The sequence below is a fragment of the Gallinula chloropus genome (genome assembly GCF_964237585.1).
Source record: "Gallinula chloropus genome assembly, chromosome: 20".
In the NCBI taxonomy this organism is placed as follows: domain Eukaryota; kingdom Metazoa; phylum Chordata; class Aves; order Gruiformes; family Rallidae; genus Gallinula; species Gallinula chloropus.
The window spans coordinates 1,096,369-1,114,402 of record NC_140105.1 but is presented as its reverse complement, the minus strand read 5'-3'; the positions used below and the strand labels follow the sequence as shown (position 1 = coordinate 1,114,402).

Below are 18,034 nucleotides of genomic sequence, written 5' to 3'. Positions count from 1 at the left end.
GGGACCCTGCTGCCCCTCGGGCTCGCTGCTGGCCGGGCAGGGCCTGGGGCAGCGCAGCCGGCAGCGCTCCCCACGCTATTCTTAGGAAGGGTGAAGTTTATACAAGAAATTTAAGCTTTAAACCCAGGCACCATAAATAGTCTATTTTTCAAGGGCTCCAAGTCAGTTGTAGGCTCAGAGCCAGAGCCAAAATTTGGCAGCTGTCGTTGTTTAATGATTAATTAAAATGAGGTAACAAAACGAGACATATCTATTAACGAGGGTATTTGCAGCGTCAGGAGAGGATTCCAAATGGCTGATTTTTTTTCTTCCCCCCCCCCCTCTTTTCATCTCCAAACTTCTCCTTAGGAAAACAAGCTCTTCCTCCATCCGCAGTGGGGCTGGATGGGAAGGGCTGTGCCGTGGCCCCTCGCCCTGGCAGCGGGAGGGGAGCAGCCCGGGCAGGGCTTTATCTTTATGGTTCTCTTGCTTTAAACAAAGCAAACCCTCTGCATCACGATTTTTCCAGTTTGGAAATTTTATTAGATCTTTAAGTAAACTTCAATGGAGGGATCCTTGGTGGTGACAGAGGCGGGAGGGGGAAGGTTTGCACGTTGCAGTGCCTTTCCCTGGCTGGTGCCACGCACTAAGGGCTGAAGTGGGAGCAGAGGAGCCTTTTCCAGGCTCTGGTTCACCTGTGCTGGGTGAACGGGGCCAAATCCATGTCCCCATGGGACAGCACAGGGGTTTTCTTGGCACCCTGAGGAGCTGTGAGCAGACAAGGTGACAAGGAGGATGGTGCGGATGGAGCCTGGGAGGCTTCTTCCCATCTGTTCCACTCTCAGCTCATCCCCTGACACTGGATAGATTTTCCAGCTCAGAAAACCAAGGAGAGTGGGAAGCTGCCCTGGGCGGGAGGTGCCCATGGTCAGAGGAGAGTTAAAGTGCAGAGAGGTCCTGGGGCAGCTCTCGGGGGTGCACGGAACAGGTTCACCCTCCGTGTGGCTCCATAGACTGAGCCACATGGGAAAGCACCCAAGTATGAGGAAAAGGGAAAAACATCCCAAAATAGTTTAGTCTTGTTTTCTGCACTGAGACGCCCAGACAGGGTGGGAGTTCTGGTTGTGTCTGAGCTAAAAATTACAGTAAATAGAGAAGTGGCCGCAAAGCCCCATGTGCTGGGTGGGGAGGACACGTGCAGGCGCTGCCCGTCGGTGAGGGGAGATGTGCTGCCCGTGCAGGGCCATAAATTAGAGAGGAGGGGGATGGAGTCAGACGAGCTGTGTCAGGGGGGGAACTGTCAGCTGCCTGCTGAAGCCTGTCTTCTCCCCAGCACGTTTCACTGGGCAGCAGGGAGCGATGGGGGGAGAGGCTTTGTGCATGGGATGGCTCCCAGCAGAGGTGGGATGCCAGCATCCCCCTCCAGACACAGGCCCAGCACCACCGAGCCCACCTGGGAGCAAAGGGGGTCTCATGCTACCCCTCTGACCCCAGGCACTCCTCAAGCTGCTGGTGAAATTCTGGGGTGAACACCCGAGCCTGGTGCTGGGGGAGCACCCAGCGCCTCTGGATGGGGCTGAGCCCGTAGCAGCGGCAAGCGCTGGGCAGGGGACAAGGGGGCACGGAGCAGCTCTGGGGAGCGGGGCAGAAGCAGGGGGGCAGCAATGGGGGGGGAGGGCGGGGGGCACAAGGAAGCACAAGGCAGCGCGGAGCCGTGGGGCAGCACGAGGGCAGCGCCGGACGGGGACAGGAGATGCGGGGGACGGCTGCGGGGCTGCCCCGGCATCACACACCCCCCGTCCCGCCTCCGGGCACCTCGGCCCGGCGGCGGCGCCTGCGGGAGCGCGGTGCCATCTAGGGCCGAGCCGGGGCTGCTGCAGCGCCCGGGTACCGGTCCCGGGGCGGGGCAAGAGCCGGTGTAGCCCCGCCCGGTGACAGCAGAGCACCCCACCGACCCGAGGGGAACTGAGGGAGCTGGGGGTGTTGAGCCTGGGGAAGGGGAGGCTGGGGGGAGCCCTTCTCCCCACCTCCCCTGCCCTGCCAGGAGGGTGCAGAGAGGTGGGCGATGGTCTCTCCGGCCAGGTGTCAGTGTCAGACCCCCCTCAGCTATGGAGCAGATCCCCCTCCCCGTGCCGTCAGCGTGGGCAGGGTGTTCAAGCACCACTGCGTCTGGGAGTCCTGAGCAGCTGATGTGACCTGGACTTGCCTCTGGGTGGGCCTGGCCCAAAGGGGTCTGGGTCTGCCTTGTGCTGGAGCACCGGTGTCCCCGAGCCGTGCTGTGTCCTACCGGGCAGCCTGTCAGGCTGCTGATGCGATGCTCCCGGTGTCCCTGCTGGGGGGCAGAGGCCTCTCCTGCGCTGGGCCAGACTGGGAGCGCTCTGAGGGCGAAGGCCGGGACCTGCAGCACGGGCACAGAGGACTCGGGCGCTGAGCGCGGCTACGGGCTGACAGCCGCTCCCGGCGGCCCCGCGGGCTCCTCGGGGGGCTCCAAGCGGAGCCACCGCCCGGCCCAGGGCCCGTGGCCCAGCAGAACGGCCGCGGCAGGAGCCGCGCGGGGCCGGGCCGGGCCCCGGGGCTGTGCCGCGGACCCGGGACCGCGCGAGGCCGGTGGAGGCCCGGGGACGCCTGGGCCGGCGTTGCCAGGCAACCGCCAGGAGTCGCCGCGCGCCACCCCTCGCGTGACGGCAAGCGGGCCGGTTCCGATTGGGCGACTCCCGTCACGTGACCGCCTCGCGGCGGCCGGCCCGAGCGCGACAGGGGCGAGGCGGCGTCCCTCTTGGCTACCTCTCTTCTCATTGGTTCTCCCTCGTCACGTGTCAGAGAGGTGGGTGTGGCCGCTGAGGCCGCCGCGCGCCTATTGGCTGCGTGCCGTGCGTGGCGGCGGGAGGGGCGGGGCGGGGGGGAGGGAGCGAGGCGTGCGCACGCGGATGTGGGCCCTCGGCCTCGCGCGGCGGCGGTGGCGGCGCGCGCCGGGCTGGCCGCTGGCCATGGCCTCGCTCTCGGGCTCGGCCTCGGCCTCGGGCGCGGCGCGGCGGCCCCGGGACGTCCCGCGGCACGTGTGGGCGCGCGAGCGGCGGCGCGGCGCGGGCGCGGGGCTGGCCGGGCCCAACAGCGTCTTCCTGCAGGTCGTGGCTGCCGGCGGCCGCGACGCGGGCTCCGCCCTCTACGTCTTCTCCGAGTTCAACCGGTGGGTGCGGGGCCGCCGCGGGCCGGGCCGGGCCGGGCTCTGCGCTCACCCCTCCCTGTCCCCTCAGGTATCTCTTCAACTGCGGCGAGGGCACCCAGCGCGCCATGCAGGAGCACAAGTGAGGGGCGCCGGGGGGCCCCGGGACCCACCCCGCACCACAGCCCCGGAACCCAGACCCGCACCCCCATCCCGCTCCCCAGCCCCGGACCCCCACCCCGCACCTCAGCCCTGGGACCCCAGACCCGCACCCCAGCCCCGCAACCCACCCCGCACCCCAGCCCCGGAATCCACCCCGCACCCCAGCCCCGGAACCCACCCCGCACCTCAGCTCCGGACCCCAGCCCCGCACTCCAGCCCCGGACCCCAGACCCGGACCCCAGCCCCGCACTCCAGCCCCGGACCCCAGACCCGGACCCCAGCCCCAGAACCCACCCCGCACCCCAGCCCTGGACCCCAGACCCGCACCCCCATCCCGCTCCCCAGCCCCGGAACCCCACCTCAGCCCCAGATCCCCACCCTGCTCCCCAGCGCTGGAACCCTGCCCCGCACTCCAGCCCCATATCCCCAGCCCCAGACCGCAGCCCTGGACCCCCACCCCGCACCTCAGCTCCAGACCCCAGCCCTGCTCCCCCGCCCCACTCCCCAGCCCCGGGGCTGCCCTGCTTCTCGCTGACCACTGTCTGTCACACCCCCACCCCACCCCCCCCCGCCCCATCTCCCTCCTCAGGCTGAAGATCTCCCACCTGGACAGCATCTTCCTCAGCCGGGTGGCCTGGGCCAACGTCGGGGGGCTGCCAGGTGAGGGGGTGTGTGGGGGGGCTGCTGCCGGCCGGGTGCCTGGGGCAGCCTGGCGCCGGTTCTGCGGGTGCTTCAGCAGGGACCTGATGGGCAGTGGGGGGGTCTGGAGGTCCCCAGGAGAGGCCAGGCCTGGCTGGGGCTCTGCAGCCGGGTGTGCAGTGGGAGGGGGGCTGCTGCCCTGCCCCACGTGGCTCTGTCTGCCCGGATCTCCTGCAGTGGGCTGCGTGTGGCAGCCTGGGGCTGCGGTGAGCCAGGCGAGTCTGAGGCCAGAGGGACCTGCAGTGGTTTCTGGTCCCGTGCCTGTCCCCAGGGGAGAGCAGGAGGCACTGAGATCACCGGGGTCTTGTTCTGTAAAGCTCTGGGAAAGGGGGAGGCTTGTGTTGTGTGTGGGCAGCGTGCCCCAGGGTTTGAGTAGCCAGGTTTGCAGGTGCTCTGGGTGCTGGTGGGAGTGACTCGTTGGAAGTGCCACAAAGCTGGGATGAAACTGAATCTAGACCTGAGTTCAGCCCCTGGCTGCTGAGAGGGGCCCTGTGTCATCCATCAACAGGGCTTCTCTGCTTTGTTGCAGGTATGATTCTCACCTTAAAGGCTATAGGGCTTCAGAGATGTGTTTTCCTGGGGCCCCCAAAGCTGGTAAGTAGGGGAAGCCAACCCTTCAAGCCTTAAAGCCTACCCCAGAGCTAGGGGAGCCCAGAATCATCTGCTGGGGTAGATGCTGGTCTGGGTGGGAGCCCCAAGGTGCTGCTGGGAGGGCTGGCTCTGAAAACCAAACCTCTTCAGTCACACGAGGTGGCATCGTGCTTCTGCTCCTTGGAACTGGCTTGTCAGCCAACGTCCTGGTGTCCTTCCTTCTCCTGTCTGCCCCCCTCTCCCCTCCCCACGTTCTTTGAACAGCAGCCTGGTCTCTGATCTGCTCAGCAGGATCCATGTCAGCCTGGTGCTGTGCCTGGGCTGGAAGTGTCTGATTGTCAGCACTGTTTGATTGCCTGTGATACCTGCTGACAGATTCCCTTGATGGGAGGGTTGGGGAGGGGGGCTCTTTATTTTCCTGTCTCTTTTCGAATGACTGCTGTGTCCTGTCCCTCTGTGCTGCCCAGTGCTGGTCTGGCCAGGCCTTGAGCTGGCTGTCAGTACCTGCACCCCAGGAGCGGTGCTGGTGCCTGGGCACAGCCTCCTGACTCGCTGTCTCTCCTCCAGCAAAACTACCTGAAGGCGATTCGACTCTTCCCTGGGCCCCTGAAGAGGATGGATCTAGGTGTGTGCATCAGGGTGTGGCACTGACCCCAGCCTGTACCAGCTCTGCTTTGGCTGTGGCCAGGGAGGCATCGAACAGGAGCAGCTTCAGGCAGGATGTGCTGGGTTTAGGAAGTTGTGAACGTGGGTTTGGGGCTGGTGACTTGTTGGATCCATCCCAAGAACTGGCTGGAGCTAAACCAGCGTTTCCAGCTCTGGTTTGGGGGGGTGCTGCCAGTCTGCCTGGCTCACACTCAGCCTTGGAGCACAGCAAAGGCCGTTTGCTCCCAGGGTCTGGCAGGGAAGGTGCTTACTGAGACAGGAGGGGCTGTTCCCTGGGGGTGATGGGCTTGGAAGAACTTCAGCTGCTCATTGAACTGGGCTGTCAGGCAGGGGAGGGGAAGAGGGGCATTCAGCAGGTTCTGTTTAAAGGTGTTGAGAGCATTAAGGATGTTAGAAGGGTATTTTCCTGATTCAGGTTGTTGGAGGGGACGATCCTCTTGTAATGAACTAATTAAGGCTGGTTTCTCATCCCCCAGCTGTCCAGCTGCACACAGAGCCCGAGTACAAGGATGAGACGATGACAGTCTGCCAGATCCCTCTTGCAGGTGAGTGTGGGGTGCTGCAGCCAGCAAGGAGTGGGGCCTGGAGGGTAACCACGCTCAGGGTGGTGGCTCCTGGGGAGGTTCACTCAGCTGCACGCTCTGCTCCAGCCATGGATCGGGATGTGCTGAGTCAGGGCCCTGGTGTTCCTGCAGTCTGGGTGTGTAGAATGAGCCAGCTGAGTCTCCTTCCTCCTGGCAACTGCCACACTTGGAGTGCAGGCACAGACTTGAGAGGGCTCAGCAGTTTTTAGGGACTCTAGAGGACTCTGATGATGGATGGGTCCTGAAACAAGAGGGCACGAGTCAGACTGGGGGTGTGGGAAGAGCTCTGGATTCTGGTGTAGTGGAAACATCACGTGGAGGAGGGAATGCTGCTTATGCTTTTCTTACCTGAGTGACTGTTGTCTGGTTTTGGTGGATTTGGGACAGGAAAGTCACTGGCTGCTGAAAACATGTTGCCTCAGAGTCCTGGAGCATCAGCCCAAGGTGGAAGGAGCCCGAAGCGGGACGCAGGGCCTGGATCCCCAAGAGCTGCACAGCAAGGTTTGGAGCAGGGCAGGGAGAAAGAGAGCTCCAAGGGAAGAGGTGAAAGAGGTGGAATTGCCATTTGAACTTCACTGTGAGGGGATGGGTTTGTCCTCTGGGCCGTTGGCTCTCTGGAGGAGACACGGACGTGATTCCTGCTCGGGGTTTGGGTACACCTGGAGTAGTTTGCCCCAGGCTGGAGTGGGTGCTGCACCATTTCTAACTGAATTATGAGTGGGTGTTGGGGGGGGATTATTTTTCAGTCTTGGGCTTTATTGTAATTCCATGGAGCTGAAACTGTGGGCTCTCTGGCCTTAGCTGCTTGTGATGTTTTGCTGCTGGGCTCAGAATGGGCTGGTTGCTGTTCCTGCTGGTGCTTCAGCACTCTGACAGGTTTGAGCTGTAAGAGGAGTCTGATGACTCAGAGGAGTTCTGGTCTCTTTTACAGGTGATGAGCAGAAGCATGCAGGCAGGCATGGGGATCTGGTGATGGCCTTCCTTTGTAAAGTAAGCCTGGACACAACTCTCTAACCCAGTGTAGAACACACACCAGAGCAGAGCTCTGCAGTTGGGAGGAACCTGCAGTGAGCATCCAGTCCAACTGCCCCACCAGCTTGGGGCTGACCAAAGCTTCAAGCATGTTGTCATGAGCATTGTCCAAACAGCTCCTCTCCTCTGAGGGGCTCTGGGGCCTCCAGCACCCCGGGTCTGACCACCTCTCAGTGAAGAAATGCTGCTTAATGTCACCAGCACACTTCATCAGGCTCAGTGGGTTTAATTACAGATACCAGTTTCCAGCAGGGCTTGACAGAGATTTTGTGGTTCTGCATTTCAAAGGTCAGAGTAGCTGCAGCACGAGGGAGAACGTGTGAAAATTAAGAGATGCTTTTTTAGAAGCAGCCAACTAAGAGTGTATGAATTCATAATAAATCCTTGTGGTAAGGAAGTCTGTCCTGCTTGTTGGGCTGAGGAAGGGAGCAAGAAGCAGCAGTGTGATCTGGGGAACCAGAAAGTCTGGTAGAAGCTTTTTGGGGGCAAACTGGATGAGTGGCTGTGGAGCTGAAAATCCTCAGTCTTACGGGGAAAAACTGGAAGTTTGTGGATCTTGTTCCTGTTCCTCCTTGGCTGATAAATCTGTGTTTTTAACTTTTTTCAGATCCACCCAAAGAAGGGGAAATTCCTTGCAGCGAAAGCACAGGAGATGGGCCTGCCAGTGTGAGTGTGAGATCCCAGCCTGGGGATGGGGCCACGCCGGGCTGACACCTGCGAGCTAAATGTTTCTGTGGGCTTGTTTCCAGGGGAACCCCAGCTATTCTCCCCATAATTACAGCTCTCAAGAACGGAGAAAGCGTCACCTTTGAAGGCAGAGAGGTGAGGTGGAGCTGCTCTTTGCTGTGGCTGTGTCATCCTCCCTTGCAGGCTGCAGGGTGACAGTCCTTCTGTGCCCTGTCATGGCACCAGCAGGCGTTGGGGTGTGTTTAACCCCCCATGCTTGAGGCAGGGCTGGATGCTGGTTGTCTGCCTGGTCCCTCTCACCCCTGCTAAGAGGCTGGTGTGGCTCCTGCTCTTTCTGAGCTCTTGAGTGGCTGCTTTGGGTTGTCCCTGGTCCCTCTGCCAGCCCCAGGTTGTCACTGGCTGTCGCTGCTGGTCTGGGGCTGGTGCAGGGGTGTGATTTGGGAAGGTCGCTCTGGCATGAGCTCCTTGGGAGTGTGGCTGGCTGGTGGTGGGATGAGCTGGTGGAGCCAGTCCCTGCCTGGTTGGAATGCCACCCAGCTCTCCCTCACTCCTGGCTCTGTTTGCACCTCTTGGACCTAAAGCAGCTCAGTGGCTCCTCTCTGAGCTCTCAAGGGCTGGTCTGCAGTGGGAGGCAGAGCCAGCTCTGGCCATGTCCCAGGCATTCTGTGAGTGAAGGTCCCACCTTGGCTGCAGGATTGGTGTGACTTTGAGTCAGAAGAAGTTTGTGGAGACTTTTTTTTCCTCACCAAGCTTTTCCTGCCATCTGAATCCACTGTGGGAACCTAGAGGCTGCTAGCATTCCCTTCCCTGTGGTTTGCTCCCAGTCCAGGGCTTGGGATGGGTTGTCAGGCAGCAAAACATGTAATGGGGGCAGAAAGGGAACAAGAGCTGCCCTGGCTGGGGTCTGCTGAGCGTTGGGAGCACTGGTGGGAGCTGCCTGCTGGGGCTGGGTGACACAGCAGCGCTTGAGTCACACGTAATGGCACTGTGTGTGTGGCCTGGCTGTAGTGTGGTCTGGGTGTGTCTGCCTGCAGCTCCTTCCTGAAGAGCTCTGCACCCCTGCGGACCCAGGGCCGGTGTTCATCGTGCTGGAGTGTCCTCACCAGGGCTTCCTGGAGGCTGTCTGTGAGAACGAGACCTTCCGCAGGTAGCGGGGCTGGGGCTCCCGGGCTGCTGCCAGGGAGGAGGAGGCCTCCTGGTTGGGATGGCTCTGTGCCTGTGGCTGATGCCTGAGCAGTCTGGCTGTGGAGACAGAGATGCAGGCAGGGGCTGTGGGTGTATTTTAAGCCCTTAGGGAAAGGCTCTGTAGCTGGCAGCCCATCGTCCCATGGGCTCAGGAGAAGGAAACACGTGTTGGTGTCTTGCTGGGAGGGAGGGAGGGAGGGAGGGAGGGAGGGAGGGAGGGAGGGAGGGGAGGGATGGATGGATGATGAATGGATGGATGAATGAATGATGAATGGATGAATGGATGGATGAATGAATGATGGATGAATGGATGGATGGATGAATGAATGAATGATGCTACCCTGTGTGGTGGAAGCCTAGACAGCATGCACTGTGTCCATAGAGCTTGTGCAGTAGAGTGTTAGGCTTCTGGAAGGCTCTGTCCTGGTGGGGAGGGTGGAGGTCTCAGCAAATGGTGAGCTGGAGCCTTGTGCCTACGGTGATGTGGAGCATTGAGCTGCTGTGCTGTGCTCTGCATGGGGGGGGGGATCCTTGCTGTGATCAAGATGGGAGAGGGGAGGGCATGCCAAGGTGACAGAGGAGTGAAGCTCGGGTGTTCCTCTCATATTTAACATGCTGTAGGTACCAGGAAGGACTCCCTGAGAACCAGGTGGCCTTGGTTATCCACATGACTCCAGAGTCAGTGCTACGAGACAGCCGCTACCAGCAGTGGATGGAAAGGTACTGGTCCTCTCATGGCTTGGTCACTGCTGGGCACAGGGGTATGTTCTTAGGGTGCATGTGCTCTTCCAAGAGTGGAATAGCTGCTGGGGGTCAGCAGGGCTCTGCTGGCTCCAGTGATACCGTGGCTCATGGCTCAGGTGCACACGTGTGCTCAGCTGCAGTGGGGCTGAAGCTCTGTGTGTGCCTCTCTCCGGACAGGTTTGGCCCTGGGACTCAGCACTTGGTGCTCAATGAGAACTCCTCTGCAGTGCACAACCCACGCAGCTACAAGATCCAAACCCAGCTCAACCTCATCCACCCGGAGATCTTCCCCCTGCTTACCACCTACCAGAGCAAGGTAGGCCAGGCCCTGTTTGCCTGTGTACCTTACACCCCCGAGCAAAGCCTGTGTTTGATGTCATCTCCTCCCTGTAGGAAGAAGCAGCTGTGTGTAGCGTGCCCATTGTGCGGGGAGAGTGTCTCCTGAAGTACCACTTCAGACCCAAGCAGGAGTGGCAGAGGTCGGTGTCCCTGTCCCAGGGTTGTCCTGGTTTGGGCTGGGATGGAGCTGATGGATGGACCAGTGGGTGGATAAGGAGTTGGTTGTGTGGTCACACTCCAAGTTGTGGACAGTGGCTCCATGTCCAAATTGAGACCAGTGATGAGTGGTGTTCCTCAGAGGTGGATGGAGAGTCCTGAGGGGAAGGACTTGGTGACTGATGGGAAGCTCAGTGTGACCCAGCGATGTGCACTGACAGCCCAGAAAGCCACCCATGTCCTGGGCTGCATCTCCCCCCCCAAAATGGAATTGGAAGGAGCATTTGCCCCTCTGTCTAAGGCTGGTTTGGCTCTGAAAAGCACTGTCTCTCTTGGTTCCCACCCTGCCCCATCCTGGTAAGTGGCCTGTTCTTTCAGAGATGCTGTGACTGTCTGCGACCACGATGCGTTTGTAAGCGAAGCCTTGGACCTTCCTGACTTCCAGGCTCGTGTGAAGGAGTGCAAGGAGAGCCTGCCAGCTGCCCCAGGTAAGGGGCAGCAACACCCTTGAGTCGGTGTCGTGGGAGGAGGGAGGTCCTGGTGGCCCCACTGCTCTAGAGCCCAGGCAAAGCTGTGAGCATGCAGCTCTGCTGCTCTCTGGGAGGTGTTTGAGTCCTCCTGGAGCTGTGCAGAGGACAGGCTTTGTGGAAACTCAGCTTGTTTCAGTTGGAATTATGCAGTCTTGTGCTTGTGTTTGGGGATTGAGGGTGCTGTTGGGGACAGTTAGAGGCAGAGCACTTGTGTGTGGTGGTGTCACAGCATGACACAGCACTGCTCACTGCCTGGATCATGATCCTGGGGCACCATGGAACAGGCTGCAGGTCCTTCTTGGCCTGCCAGCTCTGTCATGGGCTGGGAGCAGAGTCCTTGTTGGCCTGCCTGTGGCTGTACAGTTACACATTGTATGTTTTCTTGGTGGTGCTCATTGTGTCTTCTGTCTTTCCTGGGCACGTGGGCTCCAGAGCTGCTGTGCTGTTGAGCTAAATGGTGTCTGACAGGGCAATACATGGGTGACTCTCACTTGCAAACCCTCATTCTCTGTTTTCTGCAGGAAATGCCAGCCCTTACCCTGAGATTGTGTTCCTGGGAACAGGCTCTGCCATTCCCATGAAGATCCGAAATGTCAGTTCCACCCTGGTGAACACCAGGTAAATCCCAGTGTCCTGGGTGCCTGGGGAGGGGCTGGGTGCCTGGGGAGGGGGCTGCCCAAGGGAAGTGCATTGATGACACAGGGAAGGTGCCCTTGCTGTGGAGTCTGCTGGCTCTCAGTTTCAGGCACCTGTCCCTCTGTAGCTGGGGAAGGCTTGAGAGCCACTGGTGAAGCCAAACATGTAATGCCCTCGTTCACTCTGCCCTCTGCCCCAAGGGGACACAAGATCAGCAGGAGCAGTGCAGCCACACCAGGCTTCCTAAAGCTCAGCTCAGGACATGAGTGGCATTTAGAGGCAGGGCACCAAGAGTTCTCTGCACCCTGACCCCAAGGATCCCCCTCCCTGATCAGAGCTCCTACAGCTCTGCTGAGTGTCTGTGTCCCTTCTCTTGCCAGCCCCACCCGCTCCCTGCTCTTGGACTGTGGAGAAGGAACCTTTGGGCAGCTGTGTCGGCACTACGGGGAGCACATCGACCAGGTGCTGTGCAGCCTGGCTGCTGTGTTCGTGTCCCACATGCACACCGACCATCACTCGGTAGGTTGGGGGCTGGAAGGAGAGGGGGCTCTCTACAGGGGTGCTCTGCCCTTTGGGGCTCAGATCTAGCTGCAGGGGATGGATGGATTTAGGCTGCCCTGCTCTTAGGGCTGCAGTTGCCCCCTTCATTCCCCAGGCACTCCTGAGTCTGTGTTTCTCATCCCTGTGGATTTGCAGGGCTCAGCCAGAGCTGCAGTGTTCTGTGTCCTGCACAGCTCCTGTCAGTGCTGAGCAGTGCACTGTCACAGGAGGGACGGCTGCTCTGCTCTGCTCTGCTCTGCTCTGGATGAGCCTGCTCAGGGCAGGCTGCTGCTGGTCTGCAGGGACCAGACCAGCACTGAGATGCTGGGCAGAAGCTTCCTGCTCTGCAGCCTTCTGGAAGCAGGCACAGCATCAGAGGGAAGGGCTGAGGGGCTTGTGCTGTGGGCTGCTGGCCACCAGCATCAGGCATGAGCTGTGGTGGTGTCAGCAGCTCAGCCAGTTGCTGTTACTAGAACCCCAGTCATCCATCTGTTTCTCATCAGGGGCTTTCCCCAAGCTGCAGCTTGCTGGGCTGTGCTGGCACCGTTGCCACTTACACCCCAGCTGTTTCTGACCACAGCTTACTCCTTGTTTATCCCCTTTGTAGGGCTTGCTGAACATCCTGATGGAGAGGAGGAAAGCTTTTGTAAGTAGGAGTCTTATTTGGCTGCTCCGGAATGTGCCCTGGAGCAAGGGGAGGGAGTGATGGAAAACCAGCAGTAGTTCCCTGGTGTTTCCTCTCTGGTTTGGTGTGTACCTGGTACTGGTTTCACCCTCCACCCCCTTTGCTTTCCCAGGCAGCCCTTGGTCAGGCTTTCAGCCCTCTGTTCCTGATCGCACCTGAACAGATCATGCCTTGGCTAAACGAGTACCACAACCACTGTGAAGAGATTCTGGGGGACATCAAGTGAGTGTCAGTGTAACACATGGAGAAAGGTCTTTCCTGAGTCCTTATTCCAGGCAAACCCCTGTCACCCATTCCCTCCACCCCTTTGTTAAGGTGGCTCTGACTCCTTCCACCCTGCAGAATTAAGGTGTGCAGTTTGCAGAGGGGAGGATGGGGTTTGTTGCTCAGTTGTGGTGCTTCATGAAGGCTTCTGTGCAGGGAATGAGTGGGCAAGTGGAAAAAGATTCTCAGGGAGCATTTGAGAGTGGGGAAGAGGCTGGATGAGTTCCTGGGGTGCTGGGTGGTGAAAGCAGGGGGGAAAGCAGGTGGGTGTGCAAAAAGGCCGTGGCTGTAAGAGGCTGAACTGAGGAGAAACAGGATGCTTAAAAGTTAAGATCAGGTTTTACTTTGTTCCTGCCCTTAGTTCTCTCTTCTCCCCTCCCTCACAGAATGATTGCTTCCCAGTCCCTTGTGGCAGGCTGTGAGAACATCAAACCCAAAGCCAAATGGTCTGTGAGCTCTCTGCTGGAGAGCTACGACTTGGCTGAGGTAAGCTCACCAGCTGGTGGGGGTGGTTGTTACAGGGGCAGGAGGGGACCTGAGCTCTAACACTGATGGCCTTGGAGGTCCAACACTGGTGTCCTTGTTCAGTTTCAGACTTGTGAAGTCCAGCACTGTAAAAATGCTTTTGCCTGTTCCATGATCCACAAGTCTGGGTGGAAAATAGTGTACTCTGGTGACACGATGCCCTGCTCAGCCTTAGTAAAAATGGGTAGGTGACACAGACCCTCTGCCTGAGCAGCCTCTTAGAGAGAGGTTTGAAACTGTTGGTGTCTGAAGCAGGCACCCCCAAACCCTTGGCCCTGTGGTTGCAGCTAAGGGGGGAGATGAGAGTTCACAAAGTGCCTGAACTGGGCTGTAATCAGCTGAGAGATGGGTGTTTGTTTACACAGGGAAAAATGCCACTCTGCTGATCCATGAAGCGACGCTGGAAGATGGGTTGGAGAAGGAAGCAATAGAGAAGACACACAGGTGGGGTGTGTTCTGCTGTCTGTCACTGTTAGGAGGGTGGAGATGTGCAGCTTGGCTCTGTCTTTAGAGCTGCTGCTGCAAGACCCAAGTCCTGTGGATGATCCTGGTGTGTGTCAAGCTCTTCAGCACTAAAAATGGTGTGGAGTTCATCCCAGCAGCTCTGTGACTCTCAGCCCTTCTGAGTGCCCCCAGAGAGAGGTGGGGAAAGCTTTCAGAGTGGGCAGTAGCAATTCTTCAAATAGAGTAGCCCAAAGGAAAGGTTCTCTGCTTGATTGCATTCCAGGACAAAGTTCAGGAGGTAGAAGAGTCGTCACCCCCAGCCCCCCAACCCCTCCCCTAGCTCAGGCTGCAGGCAGTGATGTTGGGTACTGCCCCCAGAGAGAGTGGGGAGCCCTGAGAACAGCTTCTCAGAGAGCTGGACTCGCTGGCACCCCTGGGACCAGTATCCAAGCCTGTGCCCCCAGTTTCTGGAGCTCTTAGCTGTAAAGCTCCAGGGAATTGGAGCTGCTTTCCTGGGCTGAGGGTCATTTGGAGGTCAGCCTTGCCATGGGTGCAGGGTGCCAGAGCCCGTGGTGCCTGGGGGTGCCTGCAGAGAGCAGGTTCCCCTCGTGCCCAGTATGTGGCATCTCACGGGCTGTGGGCGTGATGTGAAGCAGCCTGTCCTGCCCCTTGGAGGGACACTGCTCTCCAGCCCCTGAGTGACCAGGGCTCCTTCTGCAGCACGACCTCCCAGGCCATCCAGACGGGCATGAGGATGAACGCGGAGTTCATCATGCTCAACCACTTCAGCCAGCGCTACGCCAAGATCCCGCTCTTCAGCCAGGCCTTCAGCGAGAAGGTCGGGATCGCCTTTGATCACATGAGGGTGAGTTGGGAGCTTCCAGCCCCCCGGGAAAGGTTGTAGTGTTTCTTTGGGATGGCTGCTCCTGAATTTCACTTCTCTGCTTGCAGCGTTCTGTGGATACACCACCCTTCAGAGGGGCTCTGCAATGGCTCCGTTAGCTGCTGGCTGTGGGCATCACCAGTGTGGGGGAGAAGGGGTGGCATAGTGAGATGGGTGCTGCTGGGTCATCATAGAATCCCAGACTGGGCTGGGCTGGAAGGGACCCCAAGGGTCCCAGAGCTCCAACCCCCTGCCACAGGCAGGGACACCAACCTCCAGGCCTGGAGCTACACAAGGTTGCCCAGGGCCCCAGCCAACCTGGCCTTGAACACCCCCAGGGACGGGGCACCCACCCCTCTCTGGGCAGCCCCTTCCAGCCCCTCACCACTCTCTCTGTAAAGAACTTCCCCCTAATATCTCATCTCCCCCTTCCCTCCTCCAGCTTCACTCCATCCCCCTTGTCCTGCCAGTCTCTGCCCTTTAACAAGCCCATTCCCTTCCTGTTCCTCTGCTCCCTTCAGGGACTGGGAGGCTGCAGTGAGGTCCCCCCACAGCCTTCTCCTCTCCAGGCTGAACCTGCCTAGCTCCCCCAGCCTCTCTTCAGGAGGTCAGGGCTCTTGGTGCTCCGCAGCGCCTGAGGCAGGGCCTTGCTGTCCCAGCACTTCTCACGCTGGTGCTCCCATGCTCCTTGTGTTTCAGGTCCGCCTGGGTGACTTTCTGACCATCCCCAAGCTGATCCCTGCCCTGAAGGCTTTGTTTGCAGATGACATCGTAGAGATGGAGGAGCGGAAGGAGAAGCGGGAGCTGCGGCTGCTGAAGGAGACTGTGATAGCCTTGGACAGGCTGGCAGGGGGGGAGAACAAGGAGACCCCACACCAGAAGCGGAAACAGGCCAAGAACCATCAGGAGCTGCCCAACAAAAAGCTGAAAACAGTCAATTGACTGAAGCACAGCGGAGAAGGCTCTGTCCTGTGCCAGGTGCCCTGCTGTCTGCGGGCCTCGGGCCGCAGTGTCTGGCCTGGCTTGGTCACCAGAGGCTCTCCCTGGGCTGAAGCTGCTGAACACACTGTCACAGCCCACACCGTGGCTGCTCTGCCCCTCACTGCTCCTCTGGCATTCTCTCTCTCAGCCAGCAGCTCTTCTGAACTGTGTTAGGTGTTGGTTTGATGCTGAAGTGTAACAGCAGCAACTGTGGCTTCTGCAGGAGCTCAGGGCTGAGGGGCCCTGGGGGGGCTGGGGGGTCACCCGAGTGAGGTGGGCAGGTCTCTGGCTGCGAGGGATGGAACTGGTGTCAGAACCCAGCTCCCAGGAGGAAATTCTACAATAAACCGGGACCTGATTCATTTCTAGGCGATTTTAGGGCTGTGAATGCTGCTCTGTGCCCATTTTAGTTTGGTTTTCTCAGCGGATCCATTTTCTGGGACCTTTATTTAGAACCCAAATAAACCGTTTGGGTTGTGGGGGATCCTGTGTTGGGCTGAGCTGGCTCAGGGAGGGGAAACAGGTACCCGAATCGCTCGAGTGGGACCTCTGCTGGCTGCTGCTGTGGAGACCAAGACCTGATGCTGGAGCCGGGAACCTGTTGTGGCTGTGTGTGTGGGGACCTGTTGTGGCTGTGTGTGTGGGGACCTGTTGTGGCTGTGTGTGTGGGGACCTGTTGTGGCTGTGTGTGTGGGGACCTGTTGTGGCTGTGGCTGTGTTTCACATAGCTCTGCTGTCCTACAGCGAGCTGTGCTGCTGCCTGTCCAAGCTGCTGTCAGCTGGGGTGGCTTCTGGAGGGCTGTAGAGCAGAGAACTGAGCGTTCCTCCTTGAGCAGGGCCCAGGCCTGGGTGCAGGGCCCAGGACAGCTGGCAGAGCTGTGGGGCAGGGCTGTGGCTACGGGCAGGAGGGAGAGCTTTGGGCTGTTTCATGCTGAGTTTCATTTTCAGGTGGATCTTGACGGGGCTGGGCCCCAGGTGCTGCTCAGCAAATGATCCCAGTGTCTGTGAAAAGATCCCAGACTTCAGTTTAACGTGGCAGGAGAGGAGAGGTGCTGGCTGTGGTGCATCGTGTGCTGGCTGCTCCTCAGAACTGCTGCTCCTCAGAGGTGACCGGGCGCTGCCCCCCGCAGCGGCGGGGCCGGGAAGGTCCCTGTGGAGGAGGGAGGGGGGTGCCCGAGGAGGACCCCGCGGGGGGTTGATGGGAGCGTGAGAGGAGCCGGGGGCGCGGGGAGCTGCCCCGGGCGGGGGCGGGGGCATCGCCCGCCCGGCGCTGGGACCCGCCCTGGGCCGCCCGGCCGTGCCCGGGGGGCGGCTCTTCGGAGTCCGGTGCCTGCCCCGGCCTCATCCCCCGGGCAACGGCGGCTGCTCCCCGCAAACAGCCGCTGAGCTCGACGCCATGGAGCCGGCGGCGGAGCCTGGGGCCGGGCGGCTGGTGCGGTGCGCGGCGCGGGGGCTGGGGGTGCCGGCCGAGCGCTGGGCGGGCGGCGGGGCGGCGGGGCCGGCGCTCGGGGCCTTCCTGCGGGGCGCGGCGGGGCCGGCGCTGCTGGCCTGGCGCGGCCCGGCGGGGGAGCTGGTGCTGGGGCCGCCGCCGCCCCCCGCCGCCGCCCGCCCCAAGGCGCTCTTCTTCCTGCGGCCGCCCGGCGCCGGCCCCGGGCAGCTGCTGTGCGGGGACCTGCCCGCCGACGCCCTGCGGCACTTCGCCGCCCTCGTGGAGGAGGTAAGGCCCGGGCAGCCCCGCTCGGAGCCCGTGGCGCTGGGGGACACGCCGCCCCCCCGCCCCCCCCAGCCCGCAGCCCCCTCCCCGCCCCGAGCTGGCACCCGCAGCGCTGCCCTCGGCAGCACCTCGCGGCCCCGGGCGGTGTGTGGAGCCCCCCAGCCCCCCCAGCCCCGGCCCGGCCGGCGCGGAGCCGCCGCGGGGGACCGGCCCACGGTGCGGCCCTACGGCGCGGTCAGTCCGGGAGGGTCCTGGGGGTCTCCTGGCCGCCTCCCTGCTCCGGCAGAGCACCCAGGGCCGGGTGCCCAGCGCCGTGTCAGGTGCTCGGAGTTTCTCCCGGGCTGGAGACTCCCCAGCCGCCCCAAGCCACCCGCCCCAGCGCCCCAGCGCCAGCGCCGTGTTTCCCGGGGTCAGAGGGAGCCGCCGGCCCTCCCGAGCCCGGTGGGTGATGTGTTCCCAGAGGGGCTCCAGGGCTCTGGGTTTGCCGTGTGAGTGGCCCGGGCCAGGCAGCCCTGTCTCTGTTCCTGCCGGCCTGGAGAAGCCTCAGAGCTGAGGCTGCCGTGGGGAGGCAGAGGAGACGCTGGATCCGGGAAGCTCCACTGGTGACCAGCAGATTGGATCCCCATAAGTGGGCTGCCAGACCTTGGTGTGGTGGGATAACGTGTAACAGAGCCGGGCTGCCAGCCTGGGTTACCTGCTGTGGTGGGATAAGGTGTAACAGAGCCGGGCTGCCAGCCTGGGTTACCTGGTGTGGTGGGGTAAGGTGAAACGGCCCCAGGCTGCTCTTGTTCCGAGCTGTTGGCTGAGCCCTCACAACCGGTGGCTTGGGTGTCATGGCCCCGTTT

General features: G+C 60.9%; 2 protein-coding genes across 2 annotated transcripts in view; both read left to right on the top strand.

Moving 5' to 3' along the window:
• Nucleotides 1–2,288: 2,288 nt before the first annotated feature.
• Nucleotides 2,289–15,848, top strand: ELAC2 (elaC ribonuclease Z 2; the record flags this gene model as incomplete). Its single annotated transcript, XM_084273707.1, has 24 exons — nucleotides 2,289–3,166; nucleotides 3,234–3,284; nucleotides 3,894–3,964; nucleotides 4,533–4,597; nucleotides 5,162–5,219; nucleotides 5,737–5,805; nucleotides 6,232–6,345; nucleotides 6,776–6,834; nucleotides 7,484–7,542; nucleotides 7,626–7,698; nucleotides 8,598–8,710; nucleotides 9,370–9,468; nucleotides 9,670–9,808; nucleotides 9,886–9,971; nucleotides 10,366–10,475; nucleotides 11,039–11,135; nucleotides 11,534–11,672; nucleotides 12,301–12,339; nucleotides 12,491–12,600; nucleotides 13,029–13,128; nucleotides 13,231–13,351; nucleotides 13,533–13,611; nucleotides 14,332–14,476; nucleotides 15,194–15,848. The coding sequence occupies 24 exons, from the start codon at nucleotides 2,289–2,291 to the stop codon at nucleotides 15,434–15,436; spliced, it is 3,117 nt and encodes a 1,038-aa protein (XP_084129833.1). The 3' UTR covers nucleotides 15,437–15,848.
• Nucleotides 15,849–16,871: 1,023 nt separating this feature from the next.
• Nucleotides 16,872–18,034, top strand: part of DNAH9 (dynein axonemal heavy chain 9) — a gene marked incomplete at its 5' end in the record, with an annotated part of 131,683 nt that continues 130,520 nt past the window's right edge. The window contains one exon of the mRNA XM_084273706.1: nucleotides 16,872–17,192. Within this exon, the coding sequence (XP_084129832.1) occupies nucleotides 16,872–17,192 (321 nt within the window). The remainder of the gene's footprint in view (nucleotides 17,193–18,034) is intronic.